The sequence below is a fragment of the Herpailurus yagouaroundi genome, unplaced genomic scaffold (genome assembly GCF_014898765.1).
Source record: "Herpailurus yagouaroundi ecotype Mexico unplaced genomic scaffold, PumYag 202, whole genome shotgun sequence".
In the NCBI taxonomy this organism is placed as follows: Eukaryota; Metazoa; Chordata; class Mammalia; order Carnivora; family Felidae; genus Herpailurus; species Herpailurus yagouaroundi.
The window spans coordinates 3,270,987-3,290,424 of NW_024412433.1; the positions used below are offsets into that span (position 1 = coordinate 3,270,987).

General features: G+C 54.7%; 1 protein-coding gene across 50 annotated transcripts in view; it reads right to left on the minus strand.

Moving 5' to 3' along the window:
* LRRFIP1 (LRR binding FLII interacting protein 1) overlaps nucleotides 1-19,438 on the minus strand; it is a 139,789-nt gene that overhangs the window by 63,673 nt on the left and 56,678 nt on the right. For 43 of the 50 annotated variants that reach the window (XM_040450558.1, XM_040450551.1, XM_040450554.1 and 40 more), the window contains exon 2: nucleotides 3,727-3,813. In XM_040450558.1, the coding sequence (XP_040306492.1) occupies nucleotides 3,727-3,813 (87 nt within the window). Of the gene's footprint in view, nucleotides 1-3,726; nucleotides 3,814-19,216; nucleotides 19,433-19,438 lie in introns of those variants that run through there. The other 7 variants (XM_040450553.1, XM_040450545.1, XM_040450543.1 and 4 more) reach the window with 1 other exon arrangement.

Below are 19,438 nucleotides of genomic sequence, written 5' to 3' on the forward strand. Positions count from 1 at the left end.
ACACGGGGAGGAGGGTGAGGTCACACGGGGAGGAGGGTGAGGTCACAAGGAGAGGAGGGTGAGGCCACACGGGGAGGAGGGTGAGGCCACACGGGGAGGAGGGTGAGGCCACACGGGGAGGAGGGTGAGGTCACACGGGGAGGAGGGTGAGGTCACAAGGAGAGGAGGGTGAGGTCACAAGGAGAGGAGGGTGAGGTCACACGGGGAGGAGGGTGAGATCACACGGGGAGGAGGGTGAGGCCACACGGGGAGGAGGGTGAAGTCACGCTGGGAAGGGAAATTAAGAAGCTAGTGTCCACGTGAGGCACTTTCTCACAAGTAAAGCCAAGCTTTCCCGCTGGTCTTCTCACAACTCAAACCCACACTCGGGGGACCCGCTCCCAGGCCTGAACGTGCCTCTGCTGTGCGACTGTGTGAATACCGACAGGACCCAAACGACCACCTGCTTCCCGGTGAGACGTTCCATTGGACCTGAATCATTACAAAGCTGTCACATCTTGTTAAAATGGAGAATTTCAAAACTCCAACGCGGGTACTAATGGAACGATACCTGTGCGTAAGACCCAGGAGGCCGACTGTGGCCTTTGTGATCAGATCCCTGGTTTTAACCAGGCTTCCTTTGCAAAGCCGAGCTCCTCAGTGGGCACTGAAAGCTGGGGGCGGCCCGTGCCGCACAGGAGCTGGGCAGTGCCTGCGCACAGGCCCGGCTTCCAACGCCCTGCGGCCAGGACCGGGCTCCCGTGTCCGTGTGCACCGTGGGGGCCTTGGCCTCGCACGGCTGCTGCGAGGGCCACCCCCAGCCTGAGGGAGGCTTCTAAGGAGGCCGCTCAGAGAGGGGCTTTCGGGCCTCAACTCTTTTTAACTTTCATTTGCTAAATCAAGAACTTCTGCCACAGGACTGTCTGGCTGACAGGCCACATATGTTAGCAGGCTTGTATTTAAATCAATTCGGGAGAGGACACACTTTATCTACACGTGGAATCTGGAAGGCAGATGGGAAGGTACACACTGCATGATTCCTTCTCGCCTTGGCTCTGCCCATCTTATTCTTAGCGAACGCTAATCTCCTACCCTCGAGGACAGTGACAAAATGATCACTGACGCCCTCCTGGAAACCCAGGCGTCACGGCCGTCTCCTTCCCCAGCCCGCTGCGTCCGCTCCAGCAACAGGGCTCAGAGGCAGCCACGGGCCACCCGAAACACTGACAGCACCAAAGTGCCACCAACTGTGGCCAAACCGGGCGGAGGTGAAAGATGTGCTGGGAAGTTGTTCTTACAGGTCTTTTATGACCTTAATACAATGACTAGGGGCCGCGGGAGAACCAGGGGAGCTGATTAAAACCAAATGAGCCCCGAGAAGGCGAGAGGGCGAGAGGTCAGGGCCGTTGGCCCTGGGCAGCGAAGCAGCCGTTGCCCCAGGCGCTGGCGCAGCTCCTGGCCATGCTGGTGGCCCTTGGCACTAACACCTTACTGCCCCCACTGCCCCATTCCTTTCTGAAGCCAGGTCAGGGGCAACAGCGTCCTGCACACAATGGGCTTGCAAATATCCACTGAATGAACAGAAACATTCTAAAGAGCAACTGATACCCAGCAATTTGAAAAAAGCATTGGAGGGGGCGCCTGGGGGGCTCAGTCGGTTGAGCGTCCGACTTCGGCTCAGGTCATGATCTCGCGGTCCGTGAGTTCGAGCCCCGCGTCGGGCTCTGTGCTGATGGCTCAGAGCCTGGAGCCTGCCTCGGATTCTGTGTCTCCTCTCTCTGTCTGCCCCTCCCCCACTTGTGCTCTGTTTCTGTCTCTCAAAAATGAATAAACGTCAAAAAAAACATTTTAAGAGAAAAGCATTTGAAAAAGGAAAAATACCTAATTTTTAAAAACCAGTGCAGGCTAAGAGAACGTTTTCATTAGGCGGCCTCTGGTTACTATTAATCCCAGCATCTGAGTGCACAGAAGGTGCCTGGCGTCTGGGTGGGTCCTACAGCACAGGTGACACTGTCTCAGGTACGTGACCAAGTCTACCAGCAACACCTATACTTCATCTCTACCCCTCGTTCAAACGCTTCTCTCCAGAGATGTTCCTGAAAATGCTTCTTTGAATGACTTTCAGTAGTCACTCCTGGTGTATCCGGTACCCTGGGGTTCACAGGCGGGGATCAGTCAGGTCCCCATCCCGGTCCGAGCCGAAGCTCGCCCCTGACACAACGGGAGGGGAGGGGGCTTCATGTTAGCCATCAGCTCAACAGTCGAGGCCGGATAATTAACGTGAAAATTCAAGAGCGCCTATATCCAGTTTGAAAATGACACATGTGATTCTTGGGGGAAGGCACTGAGAAGGGGCCAAACCCGTGCTCTGCATAAATTAAGAGAAAAAAAGGACAAGAAAACAAAGTCAATTCTAGAGGCAGGCCCACAACTGTGTGTGTATTTCCAACGAGGAGAGAGAACGTGGTGATTTACTTCCAAATATTTGTTCCGTCTTCATTCACGGCGTAAACACAGGACAAGAGCTAAGCTACCGCAGAAGTGTGACTGACCCTCATCTGCTTGGGTCACTCCCAGGAACTGCTGGTGTGGTGTGGCCCTTCCCGGGCGGGGGCGGGGGGGGGATCCACATTCCCGCCTGTCCTCATCACTGCAGGGACATCTGGCCTGTGGTCGGATTCTCCTGAGTAACATTCTGGCTTGGTCTAGTCACCTTCAAACCCCACGGAAGAGATTTCTTCCCCAAATTCAAACGTGGCTGTGCCCCTTCCCTGCTTCTGTAGCTCCACAGCGTGGACTGCACACTCTGCAGGCAGGGAAATGACAAAGGACACCCGGGGCTGGTGGCCGGGTCTCACCCTACAGGGAACTCGAGGCTGTGTGGCGGAATCCGCGGTGATTTTAGGAGAAACTGGAAATCCAGGTTTTTATCTGAAATCTCACAGGCTTTAAAACACTGGCTCAACTTCGAAATGCTGGCTGTGTGCAATTAACCCCCGGGCAAAGCGCCCGGCCACCTCCCCGCGACACGATACACTCAAAGCCCTCAAGCGGTGCCCGGTGTGGATGTCCCCGCAGGGTGTGACCCGTACAGGACACAGGTCAGGTGGACGGGGAGTTGCTTCTTCCGTGTTGACCTCAAGCTCAGGGGAAAGCTCTCTGCTCTGAGTTCAAGAGTCCTCATCCTGCCCACACGGCTCAGGCTCCAGCCCAAGGTTATGAAAATAAGTGGCAAACAGCATTAACAGTTGTGTAAACACATTACTGTCCACGCTCCCGGGGTGGGACGTTACCATCCACTTCCCCGGTTATTTCCCCCGCCTGTGGCCCTCAGTCATCACGAAACCTATTAAAACACGTAAAAACCACAGGGGAAGTATTTTTCAACAAACAGTTTGCTTAGTTTAAAAAAACAATAACCCGTTCCTTCACATTTTAATTCAGAGGTTCGAGATTCTAGCTCGACGGCTGGACCTCGAAGTTCAGAGCCAGCGACTCTCGGCCCCTTTCAGCCGGGAGCCTGGGCTGGGAGACGTCTGCAGGCAAGTGGCCGTGCGGGGGGGCCGTCTCGGGATCCAGCACATCGAGGCCTGGGACAGGCACGTCTGGTATCCGCGCTATGCGCGCTCCCTGGCCTGACCTTGAACAAAGTCACAGGCACAGTGCATTCCAATCGCGGGCACTGTCAATGGGACAGGTGCCTGTGTTTGCACACTCTCCCTAAAATAAATAACGGAGCCGCGTTACCTCCTTCTGCTGTCGCTCCAGCTCCTTCATTCGGATCTCTCGGGCCTCCGCGCGGGCCGCACGCTTCGCAGCCAGCCTCGCCTCCGCCTGAAACAGACACGAGTTTTATCAGCAGACAGACCAGCGCCTCCTTCCCACCGTTAACGACGAGGATGTTGCAAGAGACTTTGTTCAGGGCTTAATAAACATACAGGAACACACTGTAAACGGACAAGAGTTAGGGGTCATCGGGAGGGGCAGCAGCAATAGTTACAGTAACAAGGATGCCTACCATTTACGGAGCCCTTGCTAAACGCCAAGTGGATGCTGTTCTAAGGGCTTTTTGTGTCATGCCGTATGCTCCTTGCAACAGTGCCGTTAGGTAGATACTGTTACCATCCCCGGTTTACAGACGAGGAAACTGGCACAGAGAGGGTAACTTAACCAAGGTCGCACAGCGCGTAAGCGGCAGGGCTGGGCAGTGTGCCTTCCTCTGGAGCTCTGACACACCATTGCAGGAAGCAAACATTAGAGCTGGGCATGGCCACAGGCCACCGGCTCAACCCCTCCCTTTACAGAGCAGGAAGCGGAGGCCTGGAGAGGCTGCCAGACCGGTGTCCGGGGGCTGGGACTCGGACTGCTGCTTTCCAGAACTCCCGTCTGCTCAGCTCTCAGGACACCCTGCTGGCCTCAGCTCCCCGTGGCCGCCTGCAGTGCTGGGAAGCCCATCTTTTTTATCGAGAGAACCGAGATGGTGGCAGAGTGTTTCTGGCTGATGGGCTGCCCACCGCCATGGAACTTGCCGCTTGAACACTGCTTCCCAATTTTACAAATGTCGCGTTTATGCACCACGTCAGCTGATACAGTGGAGGGCTAGTCAGGTAACTGGTGCAGGTGCACCATGCAGGCTTTTTGGGGCCAAACACAACCCACCTTCTTTCCACTTAATTTGGGGGGGGGGATACACTTGTCATTCTTCCACCAACAGTTCTGTAGATACAGTTTCAGACCTTAAAGCAGGGCCAGGACAGACGGCCAAGTACTTCTAGTGTGGTGTGGGGCCAGCAAGCAGGAGGGGGCCCAAGGGTCATTGTCCAGCTTCTCTCAAAGGACCAGGCTCACGTCGGGGGGCTGTGTCCACCCCCCCACCCCCGCCACACTTGTACTGAATTACAAATGCATCTTCTGTCCAAGTGCTCATCAAAGTTGAAAACTGACCACCGCTGATCTGTCAGAGGTCGGCCGGTGTGTGTCCTCATAAGGAATCTGTTCTAACTTGGTTCATTCTCATGGTTCCTTTATCAGACCCAGCCCAGGTCCCTCAAGTCAGGGGCGTCAAAAATCGCAGCAGCCTCAGAACTTTGATACCTCGGGGCCATTTTCAATTCTGTAAATCACATTACACCGTGTGAAGGGGCGCTCGGGGTCTATAAAAAGATCCGGCAAAGCTCAAGGGGAGGGGTGGGGGGTTCACTTGACAGATATCCGGCCACGCTGTGATGCCGTAGCCCAGGGCCGGGCCAGCAACAGGGCGAGGTTCACACTGAGTGCAGCCTGCCTCCCTGTCTTCCTGGGGGGAGGCGTGGGCTCCCTGCCTGCTGGCTCCCTGTCTAAGCCGGCACAGACCAGACAGCTATGGCCTCAGCTCGGGTGGGAGGAACAGGAGAGGGGATCAGGGAAAAGAGAAGGGAGGTCATGGGGGAGGGAGAAAGGGAGGGGCAGTGTGGGAATGTGAGAAGCAGGAAAGGGGACAGAGGGAAGAGGGCTGCAGGGGCACACAGGCCGAGAGGAGTACGGCAGGCCCAATCCTCGGGGGTCCCTGAGACTCCCACACAATCCTCTCCCCTTGAGAGTGAGCCGCACTGCAAGAGTGACGGACGCCCGTCCTGTGACCAGGTTACATCACATGGCAAAGAGAAATGCAAAAGTAATTAAGGTTCCTTATCAGCTGACTCAAGAGTTAATCAAAAGATAGATTATCCTGGGTGGGCCTCACCTGATCAGAGGAGACCTTTAAAAGAGGGACTGGGGCGGGGGTGCCTGGGGGGCTCAGTCGGTTGGCCGTCCGACTTCGGCTCAGGTCATGATCTCGCGGTCCGTGAGTTCGAGCCCCGCATCGGGCTCTGTGCTGACAGCTTGGAGCCCGGAGCCTGCTTCACATTCTGTGTCTCCCTCTCTCTCTGCCCCTTCCCTGCTCATGCTCTCTCTCTCTCCTTCAAAAATAAATAAAATGGTAAAAAAAAAAAAAAAGTTTAAAAGAGGGACTGGAAGTCAGATGGACTCTCAAGCTGGCATGTGTGACAGGGCCCGGGAGGGGTCACACGACAGGGACCTGCAGGTGAGCTGTAAGAGCCGAGAGGGACCCCCAGCCGGCTGACAACCGGTAGGAAAACGGGAAGCTTGGTTTTGCAACACCAAGGAGCTAGATTCTGCCCACAGCCATGGGAGCTCGAAAGGACCTCAGGCTCCAGAAATGACTGCACCCGGTGAGGCCCTGAGCGTGGGACCCAGTAAGCTGTGCCTGGACGTCTTTTTTTTTTTTTTTTCCAGGTTGATTTATTTTAGAGATAGCGAGTGTGGGCGCGGGAGGGCCAGGGAGAGGGAGAGAGAGAATCAGAAGCAGGCTCCACACACTGCCAGTGCGGAGCCGACGTGGGGCTTGAGCTCGCGAACTGTGAGCTCAGGACCTGAGCTGCAATCAAGAGTCCTCCGCTTACGGCTTCTGACCCAAGACACCGAGATGAGACACGTGTGCTATTTCAGGTGTGTGAGTATTTGCTACGAGGCGACAGATAACGAGGACGGGGAGGTGGGGTCTCAGAGGACTCCTACTCTCACGGTGCTCGTGTCTCTGACCCGAGGGGTCGCGCACCCCCATCCCGCCCATCTTCGGTCCAGCTCTGCTTGGGACCGGGCCGAAGATCCCTGAAGAGCCCACCTACGTGGACAGACCCGATGCCTGGAGTGGCCGCCCTGCCGGATGGACAGGCCTCCAGTACAATATCCCGTCAGACCTCAGCGGCTAGTCCTGGGGGCCTCCCCCCACCCAGGAAAAGGCTCCTGTCATGGCCCACCCACCCATGGGGGCCCTCATGTCCAGCCCAGGAAGTCCGTCCCAGCCGTGAGGATAACGGCACTGAAAGCCACCAGCCCCCAACTTGAGGGACCTGGGCTTGGGATGACAGGGACGCATTTGAATGAACCAAGTTACGCAGTAAATTCCTCTTGAGGACGCCCGGCCAACCTCAAAGACACAGCGACTGTAGTCAATCTACATTTTAAAAATAGTATTCTTTTTTTTTTTTAAACTTTTTATTTGTTTTGAGAGAGAGAGAAAGAGAGAGCAAGCAGGGAAGGGGCAGAGAGAGGGAGAGAGAGAATTCCAAGCAGCCTCCACACTCAGGGCAGAGCCCGATGCGGGGTTTGATCTCACGACCATGAGCTCACGACCTGAGCCAAAATCAGGAGTCGGACACTCAACTGACTGAGCCACCCAGGCGCCCTTCAGTCTACCTCAGTTTAGAATCTAGAAAGGAGGTAAATACGTAATTCGGTACAATCTCATGTCCTGGCAATGGCCGCCGTGGGCACAGCTCCATCTCCCAGGATCCTCGTGGGACTTGTACGTGGGAAGCAAGACGTCCATGGCACAGGAAGTGGTCACAGCCATGCTTGCTTCTGGGAATCGGCTAATTAAAAACCCACAGACATACGGGCCAACATTTAAAGTAGTCCAAAACCTCGGCACAGCCAACTTTGTGAGCACAGAACTGCAATCAACATCACAACCCTGACCCTGGCCTGAGATGCCTGAACGAAAAATCGTAGGGTTTTGACAACATGATTCATCCTAAAAACGCTGACATTTCCAAGAACACACAAGAGCCTGACCCACAGCCCAAGAGACCATGATCACTCAAACGATCAGTGCAAAGTCTCCAGAGAAAATATGTGATATGATCAAGTCATTAAATGAACACAAAACACAAAACAGCTATGGTCCGCCACAATGATAAGGAAACGAGAATTCATTCCCCTCCAACCTCTCCTGTGAGGCCCAGTGCTGCCTCCCACCTGCCCCCCTCCAGGCAACAGGTCTAGGGCTCCGTGGGCCTCAGGCCAATGCTTCTGTGGTTCAGGACAAACCCATCACCACCCACGCTTTTGTGAAATACAAACTCACAGCCATGTCTGACTGCATGAGAGTTTCCAAACACTTACTTTCACTTCTGCTCTCCACTTGTGGGGACCGCGGCTACTGGTGATCGCCAGCCAGGGCCACCCAACCTGGTAACACCTTCAGACACAGCCAGAGCAGGGCCTTCAGGCTGCAGGGTGGGTCCCCAGTCTCCGGAGGAGAAAGCCAGGCCCGGGGTTGGGGGGGGGGGGGTATGCTGACAGGGGAAGGAGTGGCAAGGTGGAGAGGTACAAACCGCACAGCGCTTCAAAACAGCAAGCTTGGAAAACGGGAGTTCACACACTGCCCAGCGAGGGGCGAGGGGTCTGTTCGATCACCCTCAGCTCCTGAGGAGCTCCTCGGATGCTGCACCGATCGGCCTGGGACCAAGCTCCTTCTGGGACCTGCTAGGGCAGCAGCAGGCCCTTCCTCCTGGGTCCTGGCCTGCCCTCTTCCCTTCCTACAGGAGGCAACAGGAAAAGGGTACCAAGCCCTCAGCTCCCGCCCCCCGGGGCGGGGGGTGAGGGCTCCAGAAAAGGCTGGAGCTCTGGGCCCCAAGCCTCCTCTTGCACCCCACTGTGTCTTTGTTGCGAAACATACTAAAGCGTTTAAGAAGAAATGATAAGCTCTGCCTAGGCCTTGCCTTCTAATAAGGAGAGGAGCTGGGGGGGGGGGAGTGGGCGGGGTCTAAATGGCTGTGAGCTGACAAGTGCTGGGGCTGGCTGGTGGGACCTAGCTGTCACAGCATGCCCCCCACCCCTCAGCACACCTGGGAACAGTTAGAGATGCAGAATCACCCCACCCAGACGCTCTTGGGGGAGAATCAGCATGTCCCTGGTGGGGGACGGGGGGCGGGGCGCGGGGCGCAGGCACTTGCTCAAGTGTGAGAAGGACCTCTGCTTTCTGTCATCCCTTCTGTGTTTGACAGCTTTCAGAATAAATAGCAAACGTTTTAAAGGAAGGAAGAAAGGGGGGAGGCAGGCAGAGGGAGAGAGGAAGGAAGGTAATGAAGGAGCCCCCAAACCCAAACCCTGCTCACTGCTGCTGGAAGGTGGCCCTGGTTCTGTTGCTGGAAACCCCTGTCACTCCCCCAGCCAGGCTCCCCCTCTGCTCCCGAGGCCCCTGCAGGGTCGGGGGCAGGGCAGGGGAGAGCTGATCCAGCCAGGCACGGGATGAGATCCAGGCTCCTGGCCAGAATGCAAGTGCCCTCGCCCCCAGGGGCCCCCTGCCCTGGCTGGGAACCCCACAGAGGGAGCTTTACTGACCCTGTTTCGTTTGTCTAAAGGCTCTATTTGTTTAGTAATCTCTACAACCAGCATGGGGCTCTAACTCAAGCCCGAGATGAAGGGTCACACGCTCCACTGAGCCCCCCAGGCCCCCTGAGATGCTAGGTTTTAAAGTGAGGCGCCCTCCGATGACGGAGACGGTCAGAAGCCTCCACTCATCGACACAGTGGCCTTAGAATAATTCTAAAAGGCTGAACCCTTCGAAGTTCCGCGTTAACGGTTTATTTTACCGCAGACACGATGGCCCTCCGTCGCCACGGTGTCGTGTACAGCGGGGGAGATGCTGCGCACACAGAGCGGCACGGGCCTGACCCCAGGCCTCCTAACAAACGGCCCGCACGCCCTGGGTCTCCCGGTGGGGTCCCCGCAGCCACAGAGGCCCCCAGCCTGGGGCTGGCCGCAGGGGCGCCCGGGTGGTGGGGGGACGCTTCTCCCCCGCTAGCCCTGTCCCCGCAGCATGGGTCTGGCCGGGCTGGGGAGCAGGTGAAGTCCGGGGGGAAAGCAGGATCCTGTAGGGCGGGGTCACTACGCCACGGCGACAGCCCCGACGGGCTCCGGTCCCACAGCAGGCCACAGAGCAGAAGCCGAGTCCACTGAGCAGGACACAGAGGGCGGCGGGGGAAGAGCCAGACGCACCCGTTCTGCGCTGACACCACGACAGGCCTCCTGCTCGGGGCATCAGACGGTCCAGGCCGTGACGGATGCGTCATCCCAAGGTGCGGCGGGAGCTCAGGGACAGCCCCGCTCAGCTGCGGTCTGAGGCTGAGGACAACTGTAAAGAGAAGTCCTGCGCGGGGACGTGAGGAGGACGAGGAGGGAGGAGGCAGGCCTCGGCAGAGAGGCTCCCAAATGCCCTGCGCCCCGGCCGACCTCACCTTCCTACAGCCGGGCTGGGGGTGGGGGCAGAGATGCTGCCACACCCCGTCCCCCAACACCTTGCACCCCAATTCCAGTGGCATCTGGGGGCTCTAAGGCCCTCGTGGCTCCTCCCCATTTAACCACCCGGAGGACCCCACGTGATGACCCTCGAGGTACGGGGACCTGAGGAGCACCCGCTAGAACAAAAGGGCTGAGAGCAGGAGCTGGCGGGGGAGGAGGGAGACTGCATCCCTTGCAGAGCCTTGAGCTGCTACAGGGAAGCCCGGCTCTGTATGTACGTGTCCCGAGCTTCCAGGCTTTCCTGGGATTCGAGCACAGCGTGGAATTCGGTCTCCCAAGCCGTCTCATCCTGCAGTCACGGGAAATGTTCGTATTCCGCTCTTGGACTCTGCAGGCCCTCCCAGGGCTTCTAGAACCCTACGTGGGAGCGGGAAGGGGTTCATGAGCCACAACTCTGGGGCCAGCTTGAGAAAGGGGACCGAGACACACTTCCTTCACTTCCTCCAGCTACGCGAGGAAAGCCCTGGGGCCTGGACAGGCACCAGGGTGAAGGTGCCGGAAGCCGGCCGCCATTGCCTCAGTGCAGAGCCCAGAGCACCCTCGTGCACGCTGCTGACGTGCGAGGTGACTGTGTGCTCTGTGACGCTGGGTGCAACCATCCGAGAACAGGTGTGTGGGAGGGGACTCGCCACACAGCTAGAACACTGCCGGGGTCAACGGAGAGGGCCCAGGCCTTGGGGACCCCAGCAACTGCCACCTCCTTAGTCTCCTCAGACGTAAAGTGGAAATGAGCCGCACGGACTGTGCAGAAACACAAGCGATCGGTCTGTCGGCTGAACAGCGTCCCAAAGTTAGGAGGAAGCTTTAGCATTGATTATACACATTCGCTTTGGCTGTCAGGCTTTAGACTCCAGCACAACTGAAAACCAGACTTTTTTCCTCCAGGCCACATAATGTAACTATAGCTCATGAGCTCTCGGGGAAAGTTTAAGGATGTATTTAAAGTTCACTAGGGGCGCCTGGGTGGCTCAGTCGGTTGAGCGTCCGGCTTTGGCTCAGGTCATGATCTCGCGGTCTATGAGTTCGAGCCCCGCGTCGGGCTCTGTGCTGACAGCTCAGAGCCTGGAGCCTGCTTCGGATTCTGCGTCTCCCTCTCTCTCTGTCCCTCCAACCCCCCACCCCCCAAAATAAAAATATTTAAAAAAATTAAAAAAAAAGAAAGCAAGCAAGCAGCAGAGCACTTCTGTCCATGTGATTCTTCCCCAGGACAGAGGAACGCAGCTCCTGACGGGCAGGCCTGAAACCCCTGAGTCCTGGAGGCCACGGACACAGGCCCGCGTGGAAGCGCCTTCTAACGTCACGCACATTTCCCGTTGAGAGTGGACAGCTGTGCAGAATCCCTCTCCAGAGCGGCCTTTGTTCCAGGAAGTGGCAACAGCCAGAAACTTCTGTTTTCCCAACCCCTCACGTGCAGTAGGTTCTAAAGGTGGGTCGCTATTCAAAGCAAGCAGGTGGGATTAGGGACACGCTCTCCCGCAGGGGTGCCAACAGGGAGGGGATCGTGCTCAGCCAGCAGCTCACAACTGAGGCTCAGGTCGCCTCTGTGCCAGGCACCCACCGCCCCGGGTCCCTCAGCCGTCACGGGCATGTCAAAAAAAAAAAAAAAAATGCTCATCTTCCCCAAATCCTTGCTTACACAATTACTGTATGTTTTTCCCCAAAGAGGGGGCCTACGTTTAGGGACGTGTCTGTAACTACAATCACCATGGAGGGGAAGATGCTTTGGCATGGCAATTATCAGTGGGGGCGGTGCCAACCTGCAGAGGGCATTTTGGGAACTTGGGGTGTGTTGCTGGGAGGTCACAGTGAGTGGAGGCAGGCACTGATGACATTTAAGGGGCAGGGTGGTGGCACCTGGGTGGCTCAGTCGGTTGAGCGACCGCCTCTTGATTTCGGCTCGGGTCATGATCCCAGGGTCGTGGCGAGCCCCACGTGAGTGTGGAGCTTGCTTGGGATTCTCTCTCTCCTTCTGCCCCTCCCCCGCACAAGTGTGTGTGCGCGCACACACACACACACACACACACACACACACACGTGCTCTTCTTCTCTCTCAAAAAAAAGTGGGGAGGGGGCAGGCCATGGCAGGCCAACCATCCCATACTCAGGCAGGACTGCACCTTGAAGAACCTTCCCACGGACTATCCAGGCAGACAGAAAAAAACGACTCTATCCGTTTCGGATCTACAAATGGCTTCCAACTGACACATAAAATCAAAGTATGTTTTGTGCAGTTTCAACCTCCGCTGCAAATCCCAGGAATGTGATCAGCATGACAATTGAGGGAAGGCTACACTTGGCTTTGTTCAGACCTCTCGGAGAGCTGGTGCCCATTCTGGAACGTCGAGCCACCAAGAGCAACGTGACGTGCGGCACCTGGGACGGAGCACGCCTGTGTCAGTCTGCCCGCAGCTATGGTGCTGGGCACAGGTCTGCACACGTGTGACCGCTCCGTCCTTCTTCCGGGACACCAGGGCCGGAGCGTTTCTATATCAACATCCACGTTCTGTTACCGCAATTTACCTTCGTTTGCTTTCATTTCAACGCTATGGTTAAAACATTACATTGACTTGAGATGTTCTGTACCAAATCTTACTACCTACAGACTTCATTTCAGGTGAGCAGTGAGGATGTGAAAAACTTGCTATAAAAAGGGGGCACTGGGTCTGACAGGGTTGAGGACCGCAGTTTTTGATAAAATGCAGAGTGGAGCGGGGGAGCTGAACCTCTCTACTGCACGGCCACCCTGTCCTAACAGCCCTGGTACAGGTTAAGGGCACGGGTCCAGGGGCCGCTGCATGAGCCATAAACTAAACAAAACACACTTTGTCAATTTTTCCTTGAAGGTTTGGAGGACAGAAAGTTAAAGACTGACATTTAACTGGTAATCTAAAACACCAACTCCAATGGGTTCTGGAGTAGACTGTAAAATGATCATGGAATTTTATGATAAAACATCAGCCTTCAGAGAAGCCTTTACCTTGCAAGGCTGAGGTGGCTGGGCCATGGGCCTCCAGGAGCCCGGACCAGGGGACCAGATGGAAAAGGCCAGAACTTCGGTGCCACCTCTCCGCAGGCCGGGCACGGGCTCCTCGGCAGGGCTCTGGGTTTTTGCAGGCAGAGACACCCAGCCCCAGCCTTCCCCCCTGGCTCGACTGTCTACCAGGTATATGGGCTCTGACAAAGTATGTTGCCTTTTTTTTTTTTTTTTTTTTTTTTTGGTATTAATCATGCAATATTTCTTTATTTACGTTATCTTATCCTACTTCCAGGGTAATTAACACGTAGTGTAATTCTAGTTTCAGGGGTACAGTACAGTGAGTCAACACTTCCATACATCACAAGTGTGCATCACAAGTGCCCTCCTAATCCCCATCACCTCTTTCCCCCACCTACCTGTTTGTGCTCTAGAGTTACGAGTGTGGTTTCTGGAAAGGACATCACTTTTGAACAGTAGCCCTCATCACAGGGAGTGGGAGGAATCAGACTATGTGATCTCTGGGAGCTTCCTCCGTCTCTAGAACCGTGTCTCTCTCTCTACCAGGAGTGAGTTGTTTCTACTATGAGACGGTCACTTCTCTCTCCCCGTTTTGCTACCAGAAATCTCCCGACTTTGTTTTTCTGGGTAATGAACTTCTTAAAAGCACCCCACATGCCCAAAATAGCGAACCGGTATTATTCAGGAACAAAATTATCCATGTTACTTTATCGACAGCAGTGACTTGAGTAACATTTACTCAAACTCCACATCATCCTCTTGAGTTCAGCAACTACTCATACGGATGCCGATGACGAAGGATGTTGCACGGTACCCTCCATGCAGATACCTTTCTCCTCTTGCTGCCAACACCTCCTGTATTTTCTTCTGAGATGAGAGAACGTTCACATTTATTTCCTTTAACAGCCTCATCATGCCGGAATTACAAAGGAATAAAGAAATAACAAATACAGTGTGGCCGCAAATAACAGTGTGGGACTGGCAGGTGACAGCATCCTGGTGGCCGTCCCGTTGCAGCCAGCGCACCAGGGCTCCACTCCCTTCGCCTTCACCTGTTCTGCTCACGGATTTCTCTGCAAACCCCGTGTCTTTAAGGTGTCACAAGACACTGAAATTGGGGGCGCCCGGGTGGCTCAGTTGGTCGAGCGTCTGACTTCAGCTCAGGTCATGATCTCATGGGTTCGAGCCCCCCATCAGGCCCTGCGCGGACAGCTCGGAGCCCGGAGCCAGCTTCGGATCCTGTGTCTCCCTCTCTCTCTGTCCCTCCCCTGCTCGTGCTCTGTGTCTCTCTCTCAAAAATAAATAAACATTAAAAACCAAACACTGGAACTGTTCCTTCTCAAAAGAAGGCAGGACAACCAACCGTCCCCACATCACTTCAATTCTCAGGGAGCCTGTCTGTCTGGGTGGGGTGGGGCGCAAGCACACAGCACCCAGGAAGGAGGCTTCTGGAGGATGCTGACACCCGTAACAGTTACAAAGTCAGTGCAGGATGAAAACAGAAAAATCGAAATCTCTGCAGCTCTTTCGTTTCTACTGTTCTTTTCCTTATTTAGAAAAATAAAGCCCATTGAAAGTTCTTCTGTCTGAAAACTCTCAGGAAGGGCAACAAAACGTTGGATACGAGGAGGACGTCTCACCATGCATTCGGGAGCAAGGGCACGTGTCCTAAGAGGCTGCCTTAGGAAAAAGACGTCCTTCAGCCCAGAGGCCGCCAAGAACAGCCGAGCAGCGGCCGGTCAGCGCTTCTGCAAACTGTATACACTGGCAATGGTTCTCAGCAGCAGCTCTGAGCCAGCAGGCCTGGGTCTGAGCCGGCCCTACTGCCTGCCGGCTGTGTGCACTTGGGAAAGTCCCCTGACCTCTCTGAGCCTCAGTTTCCCTTTCATCTGTACGTGGAGGCAACCGGACAAGGTTCCGGCAAGGGCTAGGGAAGACGTCTGCAGAAAACATGTAGCAAGGCGGCCACCGCAGGGCTCAGGAAGTGCTGCCTGCTGATACTTACACAGCACCTCCCACAGCAGCACACAACCAGCTGGGAACACAACTCAGCTTTAAGAGCACCGAGAGAGGGGCGCCCGGGTGGCTCAGTCGGTGGAGCGTCCGACTTCGGCTCAGGTCATGATCTCCCTGTTCCCAAGTTCAAGCCCCGCGTCGGGCTCTGTGCTGACAGCTCGGAGCCTGGAGCCTGCTTCGGATTCTGTGTCTCCCTCGCTCTCTGCCCCTCCCCCACTTGCATTCTGTCCCTGTCTCTCTCAAAAATAAACATTAAAAAAATTTTTTTAAAGCACTGGGAGAAGACAAGTGAGGTCAGGCGCCCACCAGGAGAACATGCAGGGGGGGAGTTTCAGGGGAGGGAGGAGAGGGTCCCAGCCCGCACCAAAAGGCCACTGTATTTCTCTTCCCCCTGGAAGATTGCACACCTACTTGCCAGATAACAGAAAAAGACATGAGGACCAGAAATGACATCACTTTGACAAGCCCTATCACGCAAGCATACAAGTGGAACATTCTGGTTAAAAAGTCCTTGTTCGAGTGAGGCTAAATGACTTCCCCACTACAAAGTAGTTGTACTTTAGACTCAAGGAAAAACCACTTACATGACTTTAACACTGTCCAGTTACTGTCCGAGGAGAAAACAAAAAACCACTTGAACTCTGGCTCTTGCCCGAATGAACGGAGGAGTCTCAGAAGACACATTCGTGTTGTTGTTGGTTTTTGTTGTTTATTTATTTTGGAATGTGACCAGGGGAAGGGGAGTTTTCAGTAGTGCTCTGCGATCAAATGCAATTTTGAATTATTACATCATGGATGTACATGTGGAAGAAAGAAACTAATGTATGTAATTTTATCTGGAAAGTGGGAGTAATGAAAATTTAGTAAACCCATTCCATGGAAATGAGCTTCTTTATTAAAAGAAAAAAAAAAAACACTAAAATTTTGGTGGCCCAGAGTACAAACTCCTCTGCTCCCCACCCTCCGGGTCCAACCTATAGTGGGGGGATGTGATAGGCTTATTTCGATAACAGGTTAGTAATTTGGACCTTATGGTCTCCAAGGCTCCAAGATTAACACTCTTAAATATGAACAGATACTTGGAAACACTGAGTAACCAGTCATAAACAATGCCTGTGCTGAGTCACGTCTCTTGATTTTTCAGGGATAACAAATTCCTCTCGAACATTGCCTTTTGAGGCACAAACATGTTACACCAACATTCGGCCTCACAATTCTGTAGAAACCAGATAAGGACCTCTAATCAGGTAATACTCCGACTAACTTGGCCTGAGACCTGTTTTGTAACTGGATTTCCTGTGCTCGGTGTAAGTGGCAGTTTAGACTCAAGGGTTTTCTAGTTAAAAAAGAAAAAAAGTTGCTAAGGAGGCTTCCGCTATGTCGTGTTAGCTTCGGCTGAACAGAAACTAACTCTTAAAGCAAAAGGGACTTTTGTCTTTATCTCTGCCCTAGCGGACCACTCTTAATCTTATGGGAAAAGCTCTTACTTAACTACTTTTATACCTTAACTGCTTGGGAAAATGACCCATGTAAAACAAACCATGATTCCAGGGCTCAAAATCTCAGACTGAGCAACAGCGGGGCCTACTGCCTTTGCACGGACTTCAGTCAATGCTTGCACTCGCCCAGACCTGGGGGACCTTTGCAAAGGTATCTGTGATGATGAGACGGGGCTTGGGAGGCTGTGTCCACCTTCTCGGGACAGGACTGCTGGTCGGTCTGTAAGGGCTTGGTGCTAATCAGCATGTGGAAAGGGACCAGAGATAACACAACCCATCGGAAACAGGAGGAAGTTACAAAAGTTCAAGAAACGTATGGTTTCTACGCTGGCCTCTCCCGGAGCTCTGGGGCCAGGGCTGACTTATGTAAAGAGCCCCCAACTGTTCAACTTCCTTTTAATCAGACCATTAACCTCATAAAACAAACATGGAGTTTTATTTCTGTTCCCCAAGCCCCACTCTAAGATACTTTGTGCTATTTACTAAAAAAAACAAAACAAAAACAAAAACACCCAAACAACTCCTATAGGTTTACAATTTCTTGTTGGAAACTCCTGGGACCAGAATTCAATGTTTTGGGATTTCAGGAGGGTAGTAAGTTGTAAACACCGTATGGTCTGTGGCCACCCGGAGCGACAGCCCTCAATCAAGGCCATTCACAGGCTGCAGAGAAATGTGTGAATATTCACAAGGAGAGGGAGAAAGACAGAAAACAGCCTCCCATCAGCCAGGGAAGGTCTCCCGGCCAAATGAATTCTGCCATAAACCTTACCAAAAACAGGCAACAACTTCCAGTTTTCAGAGCGTATTGGGTCCAGGCGCTGGGGAACAATGGAGCGCCTCAATCAAAGCCCACTCCAGACCCGCTGGCACCTAGTCCCACAGCACCTCTAAGAAGTGTGTGTCTCAACCAGATCCAGTCCACGGGGTGAGGGTGAAGGGGAGTCGACAGCCAGGGCCAGGCCACACTGGTTCTTTCTCCTCATTTCTCCGATGGCCTGTGCCTCCCGTCCTCACATCCTGATTCTCCATGTTTATTCTTTCCTCCTTCGAGGGCTCCCTGCCCAGCACGTCGTCCCTCTGAGCTCGATTCTTGCCCAAGGTTAACATCACTCTGCGCCTGCCATCTATGGTTTGCCCAGACCCCTCCGCGAAACACCAGCATCTCCCAGCAGCCTTCTCGTCCTTCCTTCTAGCTCCCCTGATGGTGAACCAGAATCCCTCTGCAGGCTCCCAGCCCCCTGGAAACCAGCCAGGTTAAGGGGTAGGAACCAGCTTCAACGTCTGGCTCATGGAGGTTTAAAATGAGGCCATAGGAATGCACTAAACCAGACCTTAAAAATATCCACCTGACCGACCGTACTCACCAAGGAAGGTAACTTTCAAGTGTTATTCATCACAGTCTATTTATTTCTACGCCTCTCCCCGGCTTACCAGTAAGCTCTCCAAGGCGAGGGCGGTCTTATCTTGGACCCTCCACAAACTCCCAGTAGATGATTAACTCCTGCCTGATGAAGGAGTGATTGTGTTGGGCTCACACTTTTATCAAGGCTTCCACAAAAGCCCAGTAAAGTGGAAATCTAGGGTCCCTGTCTGTAGCATTGACACCATGGTTCTTTTCCAAAGTGCACCCCTCTGCCTCCCTATGTTCCCATTCGAAGTCAACCACAAGCTTCATGAAAACCGGCAATTACAGGGGCGCCTGGGTGGCGCAGTCGGTTAAGCGTCCGACTTCAACCAGGTCACGATCTCGCGGTCTGTGAGTTCGAGCCCCGCGTCGGGCTCTGGGCTGATGGCTCAGAGCCTGGAGCCTGTTTCCGATTCTGTGTCTCCCTCTCTCTCTGCCCCTCGCTCGTTCATGCTCTGTCTCTCTCTGTCCCAAAAATAAATAAACGTTGAAAAAAAAAAAAAAAAGAAAACCGGCAATTACAAACCTTTGCCACCCTACCCCCTGTCCCACTTCAATGTCAAACCAGCCCCACATACAGGATCCCAATACTGGGTACTGAGCTGAGTAATTGCAAAATCCCGTAGAGGGAGGGGCCTGTCCAGACCTGGAGACCCCAGGAGACCAGCCAAAGTAGATCAGGTGACAGGGGTCCTTGGAGGTGTTTGGAGGAATGGGGCTCAGCCCCAAAGGTCCTAAGATCCAGAGCAGGATAAATACTACCCCAGACTACCCCAGCCTCTGGAGGTGCCAGCCTCTGGGTGGGGGCACCAGTTCCCAGGTGCTGGATTTTGTCAAACACCAAACTAGCAGCTGAGACGGAAACTCCCGACCACGCGCAGCTCTGAGACCTCCGCTGGGTCCACCGCCGTCGCGGGCTGGGCAGAGCGCGTCGAAAGGGCACCGCCACGGGCAGAGGGGAGCGCCCGCGTTCCTCCTGGTCCCGGTGAGGGGCGGCTCCGGCCGGTAAAACGTGCTTCCCGGCGCGCGAGGAGGGACCGAGCCCTCGGGGCCGGAGCGCAGCCCCGACGGCAGAGCCCGCTCCGGCCCGCACCTCCCACCCCACAGCTCCCGGGGCCCAGAGGACGGCGGCGCGCCCTGCCCCGGGCAGCCAGGGGCAAACCGAAAGTTTCGACAGTGTTTTCGTCTTACCAGTCTCTGGGCTTCTGGGCTCAGACAGTCTATTTCCTTGTTCTGCGTGGCCGCAGGGTTGGTCATCCTGCCGGCCAGAGGGGCGCCGTCTCGCACAACCGGGAAAGGCCCTCGCGAACGTCCTGGGATCCGCGATGCCCAGGGCAGCGGACGACTGTCCCCGGACACACACGGCGCGTCGCAACGGGAACTCGCCCTTCCCTAAGCAGAGGCGCGCCTCCG